We start from the raw sequence: 14,505 nt of genomic DNA, 5'->3' as shown, positions 1-14,505 counted from the left end.
AGCACACCAAACACATAAGTAAATAATGTTTTTTTTTTTCTTCACTAAAGGCTTCAACTTCTAGGGCTCACGATAGAGCTCCCCCAAGACCGTCCCAGGGTCGTCGTCGAGGTGGCGGTGGTCATAGTGTAAGTTATTTTTTTTTTTGTCATGTCAGTGTGAATTTTTGTCTATTTTTTTTTTTAATTTCTTTTTTCTTTCTTTGAACAGGCATCACAGCGTGCTCCCGATTCTGACGGTGAGGAGGCCGGATTTATCAACATCGACCTCCTCATCGATGAAGTTAGAGAAAGGGAGCCGCTGTGGAACATGGCTGACCGCCGCCACGCTGATTCGATCGTAACCCGTCGACTCTGGGACGAGGTATGCCACGCAGCGGTAGAAGGTTGGGGGGAGCTCAATTCTCGTGGCCAGAAGAAACAGCGTAAGTATTCACAGTTCAGTAGGTTATGCTGCATGATGTAATGTGTTGTATACTAACCACTTTCTGCTTTCCACTTTCAGGTGACAAACTTCAGAAGCGGTGGCGGTCTATCAGGGATCGCTTCAAAAAGGAGTTGAATCAAGAGATGCAGGCCCCGAGTGGATCCGGAGGACGCAGATCGAAGTACCGTTACTTTAGAGCCTTGTCGTTCCTCCGGACAACTATGGTGTGCAGAAGGTAAATATTCCACACAATATGTACAAAGTATAATATTTTATGTCTGATTTTTTTTGCCTTTTTTTTTTTAGTCAGTGCCAATGTATAGCAATTAAATTAATTATTGTTTTGTTTTTCCTCTTTTTAACAGCACCGTCTGCAGCACTCAGGAGCCTGCATCGAACCCGACAGGAGCGATCCCTGAACAGTCCGCCACTGGGGAACACATGCACAGACCCCACCCATCTGAACCTTCCCTTCCATCGACATCTGTCCCATCCACCTGCGCTGGAGCTTCACGTGAGACTTCATTACCTGAAGCTGCTGGTGATGAGATAGCTTTTCCCCTACCCCACCCCTCTGACACTGCTGCCCTCAGTAGAACACCTTTGGGTTCTGGGCGTCAGCGTCATAGGGGTCAGGAAAAGAGCTATGCGCCCGAGTTCTTGCATCTAAATGCAGCCTTCCAGAACGCCATTCAATTATTAGCCGAACAAAATCGTTCATCTTTTAGCTTAATAAATGCCAATATGGAAAAAAATACGCACGAATTGTGCACGCGTCTGGACAGGCTGCATTTAGATGCAAGTAAATCACCCAATCATTGTTTTTTTCAAGCCGTACTAGAGCGCATGGAAAAGCTATCTCTTGACCATCAGATGCATGTAATGCAAGCCACACGGCAGGCTCTGGCGCAGGTTGACTCCCAACCACCTCCACCCACCCCTCCAAGACCACCTGCCCCCCCTCCAGCCATTGTCCCTACTCCCCCTACTGCCCAGTACCAGCCTGCTGCCCAGTACCAGCCTGCTGCCCAGTACCAGCCTGCTGCCCAGTACCAGCCTGCAGCCCAGTACCAGCCTGCAGCCCAGTACCAGCCTGCGGCCCAGTACCAGCTCCCAACCACATCTGCCCCTACACTTCCTACCCACTACCACATCTCGCCTTCCACACCCATCATGACCCCAACTCAAGCCACTAATTCACCAGCCACCTCTTCTGTCTCCCAATCCCTCCACTCCACCCCTCAATCCTTACCAAATCCCATCCCATCTCCTGGTTTCCCTCTTGGTTTCTCAAGCACACCTTCACCTTCTGTTACTTCCCCACCACCACCACCAACACCACTTTCCACCCTCAATACTCCAACTGTGCGTGTGTTCCCACCTGTCAGCCCCTCCAGTACTATCTCCACCCCAAGCCCAAGATATACCAATTTATAATTTATGTTTGTAATAAAAATAAAAGTTTTTTGTTGAAAAGTATTTATTTGTTCTTGTTTTTTTTGGGGGGAATATTATTTTGCAAGTTAAGTAAATAAAAAGGTAATACAAAAACATAACATGTTGTAATTTGACGGTGTAAAAATTACAAATTTTTAAAGCGAATGAAAGCTTAAAATTAACAAGGTTAACAAGATATTTTTTAATTTATTTTTAACTATTTTTATTTGTTATAAAACTAAACAAAAATCTTACACCATTTGATCTTGCCAATCTACTCTACCTTCTGGGGACACAAAATAGTCAGCATATTTGTCACGGATTGTTGAACAGGCAACACTACTCCTAAATCCAGGACTGGTGTAGTCAGTCAAAGAGGTGGATTCCAAACTCTGGTCATCCAAGGACAAAGGTTCCTTTGTTAAAACAAAATTGTGCAGTACCACACATGCTTTCACAATTTCATCCACAGTTTCAATGTTTAAATTAATGGCTGTTAACAACACTCGCCATTTGCTGGTTAGTATCCCAAAGGAGCATTCCACCATTCTTCTGGCTCTGGATAATCTGTAATTATATATTTTTTGTGTTTGCGTCAATCCACGGCTTGCATATGGCTTCAATAGATGTTGGGAGAGTTGAAAGGCTTCGTCGGCCACAAAAACAAAGGGCATTGGGGGCTCACATGTGCCAGGAAGAGGTCTTGCAGGAGGGAAATCAAAAGTATTCCCATAGATTCGCCGCCCCATTGGGGACATTTTAAAGACCTGAGAGTCATTGGATCTCCCATATGCGCCAATGTCCACTGAGATGAATTTGTAGTCCGCATCCGTTATTGCCATTAGGACAATTGAGAAATATTTTTTATAATTGTAGTATTCTGACCCCGAAGCAGCAGGTTTCACAATTCTTATATGTTTGCCGTCCACTGAGCCAAGGCAATTTGGAAACTGACAAATGTTATAGTATTGTTCAGCAATTGCAAGCCATCTGTCCCTGGTGGGCTGGGGGATGAAATCATCATGGAGGCAATCCCACAAGGCTTGGCAAGTGTCTCTAATGATTCCCGAGATGGTGGAAATTCCTAGTCGAAACTGGTAGTGGAGGGATGAAAGCGACTCTCCAGTTGCAAGGAATCTGTAAAGGAAAGACAATAATTATCAAAAAATAATAGCAAACACATTACAGTTAAAAGTCAATTTACAGGAGGATACAATTTAAAAAAAAAAACTTACCTAAGCGTAACCAGCAAACGCTCCTCGGGTGTTATAGAGAACCGGCTGTAGGTGTCCGTTTTACGGATGTTGTCCGCAACAAGGCCAAGGAGGACGTCAAAATTATTCACTGCCATCCGGACATAGCTTGTGAATTTTTCATGGTTTCCACGGAGCTCCAGGTATAGTGTTGAAAACACCCCACGTGTCAGTCTCTGGGCAGTCAGGGGATGGATCCAAAAGCGTCGATGTCGCTGACGCCTCAGTCGCTGTCGCTCCTTTTCTCTGACGATGATAGCCAAGCGATTTGCCTCAAATATAAAATCTGCAGCGATCTTTGTGTAATTTGCAAGAATAGCATCCATGGTTTCTGCTTGCCTCTGTCTTCATTCTGTCATATATGCTTCAAAATACTGTATATATACTATATGTTCCCAATAGCCAATCAGAATACGGAACTCGTTAATTGTTTGTTTAGTGTTTAAAAAACGGATCCGTAAAAAAACGGACATAACGGATGCAAAACGGATGCAAACCGGACCTACCGGATCCGTTTTTTAACGGATCCGTCATAAACGGATCCGCTTAAAAACGGATCCGGTAGGTCCGGTTTGCTCCGGTTTGCACAACAAAACCGGAAACGTTGGATACGGCAAAAAAAAGGACTGTGCCTGAATACAGAAAACTGATGTGTGAAAGTAGCCTTAGACTTGCATTGAAGAGTGAAGTGGCCTCTGCCGTGCTCCATGAAACACTGGAGCTGCTAGCAGGTCACAAACTGCTGGAGACCGACCAGAGTGGTGGCGATAGGTGAAGACATCGGCAGGGGAGTATAAGACTAAGGCCAGGGTACTAATGGTACCGTCACACTAAACGACGTACCAGCGATTCCGACCATGATACGACCTGGTCAGGATCGCTGGTACATCGCTACAGGGTCGCTAGTGAGCTGTCAATCAGTCAGATCTTCCCAACGACTCAGCAACGATACGGCAGTCGCTGGGACCCTGTCACATAGCACGATTCAAACCTTGATTAGTAACATAGGCGTGCATCTACATTGCCTTTTCCGCACCCCCTCTGCTCAGATTCGTGGTCGTAACTGCGTTGTGACTGGGCGGCCTTGCCTTTAGAGAAGGCAACATAATAGCGCTTCCATCCTTCTCCATCCTTGTCCATCCTACAATCCCGATGCAGAATGGACTGTATTACGATCTGCTGCTACACGCGGTCCGGGACAAGTGAATTCAGCCCTCTGAAATCTACTGCGATCTACAAGCCAGAACAGAGGATGGAAGCGGCCAATCCGAACGCAGTAGCGATCACCAATCGGAACAGAGAGGGCGTGGAAAACAATGAAGATGCACACCTACGTGAGTCATGAACGAGGTCGTTGGGAAAGGTGTCAAACACGCCGATGTGTGCTGCACAGCGGGAGCCAGACGACCAAAAAATGAACCAGAACAGTGTGTAACGAGCAGCGATTTCACAGCAGGGCCAGGTCGCTGCTTACTGTCACACACAGCGAGATCGCTGATGAGGTCACTGGTACGTCACAAAACCTGTGACTCAGCAGCGATCTCGCTATGTGAGAAGTACCCCTTAGATTAGAGGCACCACTCCAGGGGTAAAAACAAAACAAAGGAGTGGCGTTGGAAAAGAAGTCACAGACAGGTGTTTGGCAGTGATTATCAGACAAAACCGGAGCCATCGCAAGCGCTTCTGTGTACAGGAGAGTTTGCAGCCGGACAAACCATCATTTGGCCAATAGTTATCTAAGGTGTTTGGAGGGTGGAGGGCTTTATTCTGACATATCAAAGTAAAGAGCATCCTGAGAAGGTTGGAGACATCTAACAGCATGTGCAGTTTATAAATTGAAACCTTTTCAGATTCACTTTATAAAGCAAAGTGAAGAACACTTGAGACGTTTCTCTCTAGATGCACATTAGGCTGCAGTCAGACATCCGTTTGACACATTCAAGCGGTGTCTTGATTTTTTTTTTTTAAATCGAAAAGCACGCATACCCACAGAGAAGAATGGATGTATTCACGTATCCATTAAAATCATAGATCGCAGAGTGAGATCTGCGAGAGTTAGAGCATGTCAAGGCCGGGGCCCCTCGCATGACACTCTGCTCACGCTGGCAGTACAGCACAGCCGAGTGTCGTACGAGTGTCCCTGCGACTGAGGTCCGACTGTGCGAGTGAACCTCACTGTGGGGTGCCGGCACTGAGGAGGGGCGGGCGGGATTTATCTCACTCTCTCCTCCGTAGCCGGCTATTGCCATTCTCGCCCTGCACTTGTGGTACACCAGTGTACGCAAGTGAAGTGCGATTTTTCTCTCGCCCAATACACTTGAATGGGTGCGAGAGAAAGAGTCTCGCATTACAGTCGCAGCATGCAGCGATTGTTTTCTCGGTCCGAATAGGGCCAAGAAAAATAATCGCTCATATGCGCTGACACACAATATTGGGCCAAGTGGAATGCGATTTTTTTATCGCACTCCACTCGCACCGATTTTCATGCCATCTGGCTTAGGTCTTATTCTGATCAAATTTTGCAGATCTGTCTCAGCCATTAAAGTCTACATGGATCTGTATAAAATCTCGTCCATCCATGTTCCATCCATGTAAATAGATGTGGGAAAAAATGTAACCAAGATGAGAAAAATGTATGCTTCTCTCAGATGGTAACACTAACACGGATGTGTAACCTCACACTTGCCTTTGGACTTCCATTTTTCTGCTCCTATAATGGAACTTATATAAGGAACAGATCAGTCCTATGACCAACAGACACCAGAAGAAATCCAGGAGGTCTCATATGTGCGACATCTTACCTGAAAAAAGTGGAGTGTGATGAACCTAGTCCAAATAAACCCAAATGGCCACAATAGACTTTGGCCTGCCTACTTCTGGATCAAATTCTCATGGACCAGTGTAACCAAAAACCACATCGGCAACATTTAGAAGAGAATAGTATTAAGATGCAAAGAATACCACGACATCTGTCATGTCATGTAAGGAGGCGGCTAAGGCTAGGTTCACATTTCCGTTTTGCATCAGTCACATGCGTTGCTTGACGCATGTGACTGATGCGTTGTACAACGGATGACAAAGAACAGAATTCATTGTCGGACTCCGTTGTGTGCGTGGGGGGTGGAGCCGAGCGGGGCCATGGCACTGAGGACGTCAGTGCCGCGGTCTGCATGGCTGGGGACAGGTGAGTGTGTGTGTGTGTACATGCGGAGTGCGGGAGGGGGCGGAGCCGAGCGGGAAAGTGTCGGGCTCCCTGCACACGTAGCCAGGGTAAATATCGGGTAACTAAGCAAAGCACTTTGCTTGGTTACCCGATATTTACCTTGGTTACCAGCATACACCGCTTAGCGCTGACTCCTTGCACACGTAACCAGGGTAAATATCGGGTAACTAGGCAAACCGCATTGCTTGGTAACCCGATGTGTATCCTGGTTACGTGTGCAGGGAGCCAGAGAGCATGCGCAGCGAAATTTTACAGATTGCACTGCTCAAAAAACGTTACAAGCTGCGGTCCTTCCGCCCCGCGGTCAGTCGTTCCACGACTGATCAGTTGGGCGGAGGATGCAAAGCAGCATCAGTCACAATCCGCCGCTCATACAAGTCTATGGGAACAACGGAATCCGCCAAACGGATTCCGTTGCTTACCAGAGCAGCGGATTGTAACTGATACAATTTAACGGAAGTGTGAACCTAGCCTAAGTCCTCAAAACACAGTGCAAAAGCAAACAAAAAATAGACTATTCCTCCACGATGGATCCTAACTCAGCACACTTTTCCCTTAGAGGAGAGAAAAAACAAAACACACTTGAAGATGGCTGAAGTATGAGCCTGGCAAGACTTCTCAAGGGACGGAAGGATCTGGGGATTGGGAATATCCACAGCTTCCAGGATTCAGGCAGTTACAGACTACACAGGAACCAAGTATTAATAATTCCGCTAATATTAGAACTTATGTTTGTTTTCCCAACTACTTTTCAACTGGGAAGAACTGTGTAAAAATGGCTGTACCTCCTGAACAGTCCTAAAAGTCTACACTTCAATCACAACTTGATGGTTTTGTTTTAGATCTACTGCATCGGGATACAGAGGCTAAAGTACCAAAATGCTGGCGAAAAACTTCTGGACCCAAATATATGAGTGCATTTACACTGTGATTTGTGCCACTAAGTGGCGGCCAACGAGCTACATAGGGTCATTTAATAGTCTTTATGGAAGGCTCAACAACACTTCTCGTGCACAGAACAATTGGTAATTGATCGTTCTGTGCTCATAGGCTGCCATTGTTCTCAACAAAACAGGTGCATTAAACACATGATGATATGCTGCCGAGAAGGAAGATCTTTTAAACAGGTTTATAATGGATTTAACCCAAAAAACAAGCCTGTTTACACTGTTAATTATCAGGAAGCAAGTGTTCTGTAGAAAGATTGTTCCTAATAATCGAGCAGTGTAAATGCACCCCAGTCATACAGGACGAAACAAACACATGATGGTATCAGAAACTATTAACATTGTTTCTGAACTGGGACACTGAAATAGCCGCTTTATTCAAGGTCATTATGATTAGATGAATGAATAACTTCCCCTATCATGGGATCAGCTCCGGTTACAAGAGCAGACTCTCGGAGATAACAAGCTTTTATAGCCGGGGAGCTAGTGACAAAGCCGGGCTTTCTGGTGGACAACTTCCACTTAGACCGTTGGCTCTAAAGGTCAGAAAACAGTTGTGAACGTGGCCCGAACGTCAGGAGGAAATGAGAGAACAATGCTTTTATTAATACTTGATTATGCAGTAAAATTCAATTAACCCCTTCTGGGAATCTGTCACCAGGTTTTTGCTGCCCGATCTGACAGCGATGTGTCACTTACTGGGCTACTTGCTGGCATTTTCAAAATATAAGTTTGCTCTGCTGCAGATACAGCAGACCTCAGAATGCTGAGCTCTGTATAACCCACCCACCCCCCACTGATTGGCAACTTTCTGTGTATGCAGTGCATAGGCAGAAACCTGCCAATCAGTGATGGGGGTGGCATTATATAGAGCTCATGAATGTGGAGGACTACATGGCATCAGGTTTACTAGTCCTCTAGTGATAATCTCCTGATGATAAACAGTGATTTTTTTTTTATCAAATCTACAGTAAGGAATTCCATAAGTGACACATCACTGGAATCAGTGTCCCTGTCTGTACATCAGGCTGCTCTCAGAGTAGGAGTAAAAACGTGCTGACAAATTCCCTTTAACGCAATATTGTGTATGTACATCACTGCAGGGATTGCAGTGTTGGGGGTCTCAGGAGCAGAGTTCTCTCCACACAGCTGCATTAGCTGAGCCATGATCGCTATTAACGATCGCCACTGTCAATTTCATAACTTGTCAGCCCGCTGAACATCTAAATGACTGTTGTCTAGAAACACAAAGTTTTTGTAGAAGGAAAACCACTATGCTCCATTAAATGGGTTGTCCACTCCTGGGGAAATCATCGGTAAGTATTGCAGTGTACCACACACTAGGAGGATTCTGCTCGCCAGATCCAGCAGTCAACAGGTGACCGCGAGCATGTGATTTGCATACGTGAGGTCACGTTACACACCGCTAGGAGTCCGCAAGCTGTAGTGCTTACTAGTGATCTCACCGGGGTGGACAGCCCCTCTAACATCTTTAAAGAAGGTACCGTAGGTATTTGTGATGCATTGCTCTATTGTCTTGCTCCTATGCAGCCAAAGTAAAAACGTAGCTCCTTGCAGATGCACTCATTGCGTTACAGCTGCCATTGACTTCAATGAACACATTATAAAAGGCTGGGTGCACTCAGAATTACAGCATGTGAACCAATTGTGATGGCCAAAAAATCTATAGGATTCAAAACCCAAGTCTGATCTTTCCTACTTCCATCTGTTTTGTATCAGTCACAATCCGTCATCTTGAGTAAATACGGTATCCTGCAAAATATTTTGCAGAATTCAGTTTTTCCCCCTTAGACTTCTATTAACGATGGCTTGTGACTGACAGTCCTGCATTGCATCCGCCGTGCGACAGATCAGTCGTGGAGTGACTGACCGTCGGGCGGAAGCAACGCAGAATGTAACGTTTCTTTCTGTGCAGCGAAAAAACTGACAGCGACTGATGCGTCGGCGTCCGTCGTGTGTTATAATAGAAGCCTATGGGCGTCGGAATCCGGCAAATGACATATTCCGGTGACGGTTCTGTCTTTCAGCAACCGAGCATGCTCAGATGTGTAAATTCCTTTCTGGTTAGAAAATGTCTCTCTCTCTGTCGGTCTCTCCCTCTCACCCTCTCTCTCCTACTCACCGATCACCAGCGCGGCACTGCACGGCTGTCACACTGCTCCGGCGGCTTCTCCTGCTTTTAAAAATGCAGGCCAGTCATTATTTCATCTCGTATTCACTGCTTCCCCCGCCCACAGGCGCCTATGATTGGCTGCAGTCAGACAAGCCCCCACACTGACAGCTATCTCACTGCAACCAATCACAGGCGCTGGTGGACGGGTCTATATGTTGCAGTAAAATAAATAGTTAAAAAAAACAGTGTGCAGTCCCCCCCCAATTTTGATACCAGCAAAGGTAAAGCCACACGGCTGAGGGCTGGTATTCTCAGGATGAGGAGCCCCACGTTATGGGGAGCCCCCCAGCCTAAAAATATCAGCCAGCAGCCGCCCGGAAGTGCCTCATCTATTAGATGCAACAGTCTCGGGACTCTACCCGGCTCATCTCGATTGCCCTGATGCGGTGGCAATCGGGGTAATAAGGAGTTAATGGCAGCCCATAGCTGCCACTGGCTTAGTGACAGCAGGCGTCTATCGCTAAACTGTAGAGAAAGTAAATAAACAAAACACTGAAAAATCCTGTATTTGAAATAAAAGACAAAAACCCCCATTCTTTTTCACCACTTTATAAATCTCCAAATACCCCTCCAGGTCCGACGTAATCCACACGAGGTCCCACGACGCTTTCAGCTCTGCTACATCGGAAGCTGACAGGAGCGGCCGTAGAACACTGCCGCTCACTGTGAGCTCCACGGAGCAATTGAAGTGAGTCGTGCTGTCAGCGGTGATGTCTCTCAGGTTACCCGCGGCCACAGCTGGACTCTCTTTGCCAGGTACAAACTGCTACAACGGATCAGTTTTGTTTAACAGATCCGTCCCATCATTTGTACCACAATCTCCAACGTATCCGTCACATCAGTCACAAAACGGATTGTGACTGATGGAAAAAGACGGAAGTGTGAAAGCAGCCTAATACTTTTCAGCTCTAAACTTGGTTACAGTGAAAAAGAAAAAAAAAAAAACAATCCTAAATTTTCCCATTCAAGTTGTTACCAGGTTTAGATGTGGAACTCAGTAGCTTCCAAAAACAGTGCAATGACAAATAAAGTAAGAATGCTGCGGCTGGGCAGCGCGGAGACACAGAGCGGCGTCTGCTCCAGGCACCTGCTATTTAGGCAAGTTTAAAGAGAACTTGTCATCTTAGAAATGCTGACCCATGGCAGGGCTGTACATGGCAGAGGAATCTCAGCATACTGATATACAGGTCTGCGGGAAAACACTCAGGATTGATTGCATTTTAATTATAGAAATCCCAGCTCTAAGCTAAAAAGTCAAGTGGGCGGAACTAACAGTGACCCACAGACTCGTATAGACTTCCATGTATAGAGTCATTTGCAGCCAGCTGTTCATCATTGATTAGGACTGACCACTTTAGGGATTTTAACCCCTTCAGCCCCCGGGCACTTTCCGTTTTTGCGTTTTTGTTTTTTGCTCCCCTTCTTCCGAGAGGCGTAACTTTTTTTATTTTTCCATCAATCTTGCCATATGAGGGCTTGTTTTTTGCGGGACGAGTTGTACTTTTAAATGAAAGCATAAGTTTTACCATATAGTGTACTGGAAAACGGCAAAAAAATTCCAAGTGCGGAAAAATTGCAAAAAAAGTGGGATTGTACAATAGTTTTTGGGATATTTTATTCACAGTGTTCACTATATGGTAAAACTGATGTGTGGGTATGATGCCTCAGGTCGGTGCGAGTTTGTAGACACCAAAAATGTATAGGTTTACTTGTATCTAAGGGGTTAAAAAAAATTCACAAGCTTGTCCAAAAAACGTGGCGCACGTTTTGCGCCATTTTCCAAAACCCGTAGCGTTCTCATTTTTCAGGATCTGAGGCTCAGTGATGGCTTATTTTTTGCGTCTCGACCTGACGTTCTTAACGGTACCATTTTTGCGCAGATGCTACGTTTTGATCGCCTGTTATTGCATTTTGCGCAAAATTTGCAGCGACCAAAAAACGTAATTTTGGCGTTTGGCATTTTTTTGCCGCTACGCCGTTTACTGATCAGATTCATTGATTTTATATTTTGATAGATCGGGCATTTCTGAACGTGGCGATACCAAATATGTGTGTATTTTTTATTTTTGTAACCCTTTAATTTTCAATGGGGTGAAAGGGGGGTGATTTGAACTTTTAGGTTTTTTTATTTTTTTTTTAATTTTTTAAAACTTTTTTTTTTACTTTTTTTTTTTTATTTTACTAGTCCCCCTAGGGGGCTATTGCGATCAGCAATCCGATCGCTCTGCACTATCTGCAGATCTCAGCTACAGAGCTGAGAACTGCAGATTTGCTGCTTCACTTTCAATGCCGGCTGTATTCCGGCATTGAGAGGAAGTGACTCATGTTAGCTACAGGCGCCATCACATGACCCTGTGCTACCATGGCAACCGCCGAAAGTCACGTGATCATGTCACGTGACTTCCGGTGGGGGCGGGGTAAGTCACTGTCATGGCGGCGCCCATATACATATCGCTGCCAAGACTTTGGCAGCGAAATGTAAGGGGTTAATGGCCGCGGGTGGAAGCGATTCCACCCGCGGCTAGCAGGAACACATATCAGCTGTTGATAACAGCTGATATGTGCGCCGATCGCCGCCTGCCGGCGGCAGGGGGCGGGGCTTACCGGCACACGATCCATGACGTATCTAGTACGTCATGGGTCGTTAAGGGGTTAAGTAGAGCTGAGCGGATCCGCATTCTAAAACTCAGGATCCGCTCGGTTTCAAAGATTTACGGGTGCGGATTCGGATGCGGCACTGGCGAAAATAATTGAAAAATAAAGAAAAAAAACAGAATTAAAACAGTGTTTCATACTTACCGAGACTCGGTGTCATGGCGACACACTGCTTCCGGGTCGCGCATTCACTTCCTGTACTGTGCATCATATACACACAGCTTTCCGTGTTTTCCCCGCCCACCGACCGTCCTCTCGTCTGATTGGTTGCAGCCAGACCGCGCCCCCAGCCTGTGACAGTATCTGCCTGTCGTGCAGTCTTCGTGGCTGTTATTGTCTGCACAGCCGCAGTCGTGCTTTATGGCCACTGGCTGTATGTAGCAGAGCTGAAGCGGTGTGGGACCTCGTGTGGATTACGCCGGAGCTCAACAGTGTTTGGGGTTAATAAAGAGGTGAAGGAGGGTGTGATGCAGGTATCTCAGACGCATGTGCTCTCACACTAGCATAGGGTTTAGTAGCAGCTGTGCACTGCTATCAACTCCTTATTACCCAGATTGCCACCACTCCAGGGCAATCGAGAAGAGCCGGTATTGCACAGGGATTGTCACATCTAATAGATGCGGCAATACCGGGCGGCTGCGGGCTGAGAATACCAGCCCCCAGCCGGCTTTATCTTGGCTGTGGACGAAAATTAGGAGGAACCGGAGGTCAGGGTTTTTTTTTTTTAAATTATTTAACAAAAGAAAAGCCACATGCGGTTCCTCTTCTTTTGCTACACAGCCAAGATAAGCACATGCGCTTTTTTTTTTTTTTCATTTTTTGGGCCAAGTGATCTACATTTGGTGATTATTACATTTTTACACCAGATTCCAGCACCCAATTTACACCTCCTGGTAAAAAAAAAATTTGCAAATTTGGTGCTGAAGTCTGGTGCAGACGATTTCAGCACCAAATGTGCACCTCCTGGCAAAATAGCACGGAAAAATGAGTCAAAAAACTTTTTTTGCCAGGAGGTGTAGATTGGATGCAGGAATAAGGTGTAAACGTTTCAGCATCAAATTTGCATCCCTTGGCCCAAAAATGACTTTTTTCTGCCAGGAGGTGGAAATTTGGTGCTGAAATCTAGTACAGATGATTTCAGGACCAAATGTGCACCTCCTGGCAAAAAAAAAGCGCGGCAAAAACAGTAACAAAAAAAACGCTGCAAATAAAATGCGTAAAAAAATGCGTTTTTTTTTGCCAGGAGGTGTAGATTGAGTGCAGGAATATGGTGTAAAAATTTTAGCACCAAATCTGCATCTCTTGGTCAAAAAAAACTGCGATTTTCTGCTAGGAGATGCAGGTTTGTGAACTCAGTGACCGCCACCTGAGGTCAGTTTACCTGCGATCACAGGTGAAGGCCCATGGGAACCTCCAGCTCTGACCGCAAATGACTTGAGTGACGTCACCACTCATTGCGCAGCTCATTCATTCTCTGGAGCTCACAGTGAGTGGTCGTTCTCTATAGCCTCTCTCTGTCATACTCAGATGTGCAGAGCTGAAGCGACGTGGGACCTCGTGTGGATTACGCTTGATCTGCAGGGTGTTGGGGGTTAAATAAAGAGGTGAAGGAGGGGGGGTGTTTTTATTTTATTCCAAATAAAGGATTTTTCTCTGTTTGTTCTTATTTATTTTCACTTACAGGTTAATAATGGGGGTGTCTCAGACGCCTGTGCCATCATTAACCTAGGGCATAGTAACAGCTGTGCGCTGTTATTAACCCCTCACTACCCCGATTGCCACCGCACCAAGGCAATAGAGAAGAGCCGGTATTGCACCGGGATTGTCACATCTAATAGATGCGGCAATACTGGGCAGCTGCGGGCTGAGAATACCAGCCCCCAGCCGGCATTATCATAGCTGGGTATCAAAATTAGGGGGGGACCGCATGTCGGTTTTTTTAATTACTTATTTAAATAATAAAAAAAAGCCGCATCACCGGCACAGCCACACAATCTGACAGGAGCGTGCATTTGTTTCTGTGTACATGCACACTCATGTTCAGAGAGCGCAGGCTGTGCCGGCTAATATCATGTGAGACTTGTACGAGTCCGACAGTGCATCACCGGCACAGCTGCACACTTCTGACAGGAACGTGCATGTGTTTGTAAAACACATGCACGTTCACCATACTGACCCGCAGACACTTGCACTGCTTTCCCCGCCCACCAGCCGTCCTGCCGCCTGTGATTGGTTGCTGAAACTCAGGGTGGGGGCGCGTCTAGCTGTAACCAATTACACGCGCCGGTGGGTGGGCAAAACAATGAATATTGAATTGTCTGCTCCAGAAGGGAAAAGTGTGACCCGGAAGGAGTTTGCTGCTATGACACA

General features: G+C 46.1%; 2 protein-coding genes across 4 annotated transcripts in view; one reads left to right on the top strand and one right to left on the bottom strand.

The window, feature by feature from the left end:
- Positions 1 to 14,505, bottom strand: part of NBEAL1 (neurobeachin like 1) — a 283,360-nt gene that overhangs the window by 227,204 nt on the left and 41,651 nt on the right. The gene's annotated exons all lie outside the window — the stretch shown is intronic.
- The window catches only part of LOC142245746 (uncharacterized), a 29,340-nt gene that overhangs the window by 1,709 nt on the left and 13,126 nt on the right, over positions 1 to 14,505 (top strand). Inside the window, exons 4-6 of the mRNA XM_075318705.1 lie at positions 51 to 128; positions 211 to 424; positions 505 to 661. Of these exons, the coding sequence (XP_075174820.1) occupies positions 51 to 128; positions 211 to 424; positions 505 to 661 (449 nt within the window). The remainder of the gene's footprint in view (positions 1 to 50; positions 129 to 210; positions 425 to 504; positions 662 to 14,505) is intronic.

Source organism: Anomaloglossus baeobatrachus, chromosome 7, assembly GCF_048569485.1.
Source record: "Anomaloglossus baeobatrachus isolate aAnoBae1 chromosome 7, aAnoBae1.hap1, whole genome shotgun sequence".
Taxonomy (NCBI): Eukaryota; Metazoa; Chordata; class Amphibia; order Anura; family Aromobatidae; genus Anomaloglossus; species Anomaloglossus baeobatrachus.
Note: the sequence above shows the minus strand (reverse complement) of the source record. Positions and strands in the feature narration are given on the sequence as shown.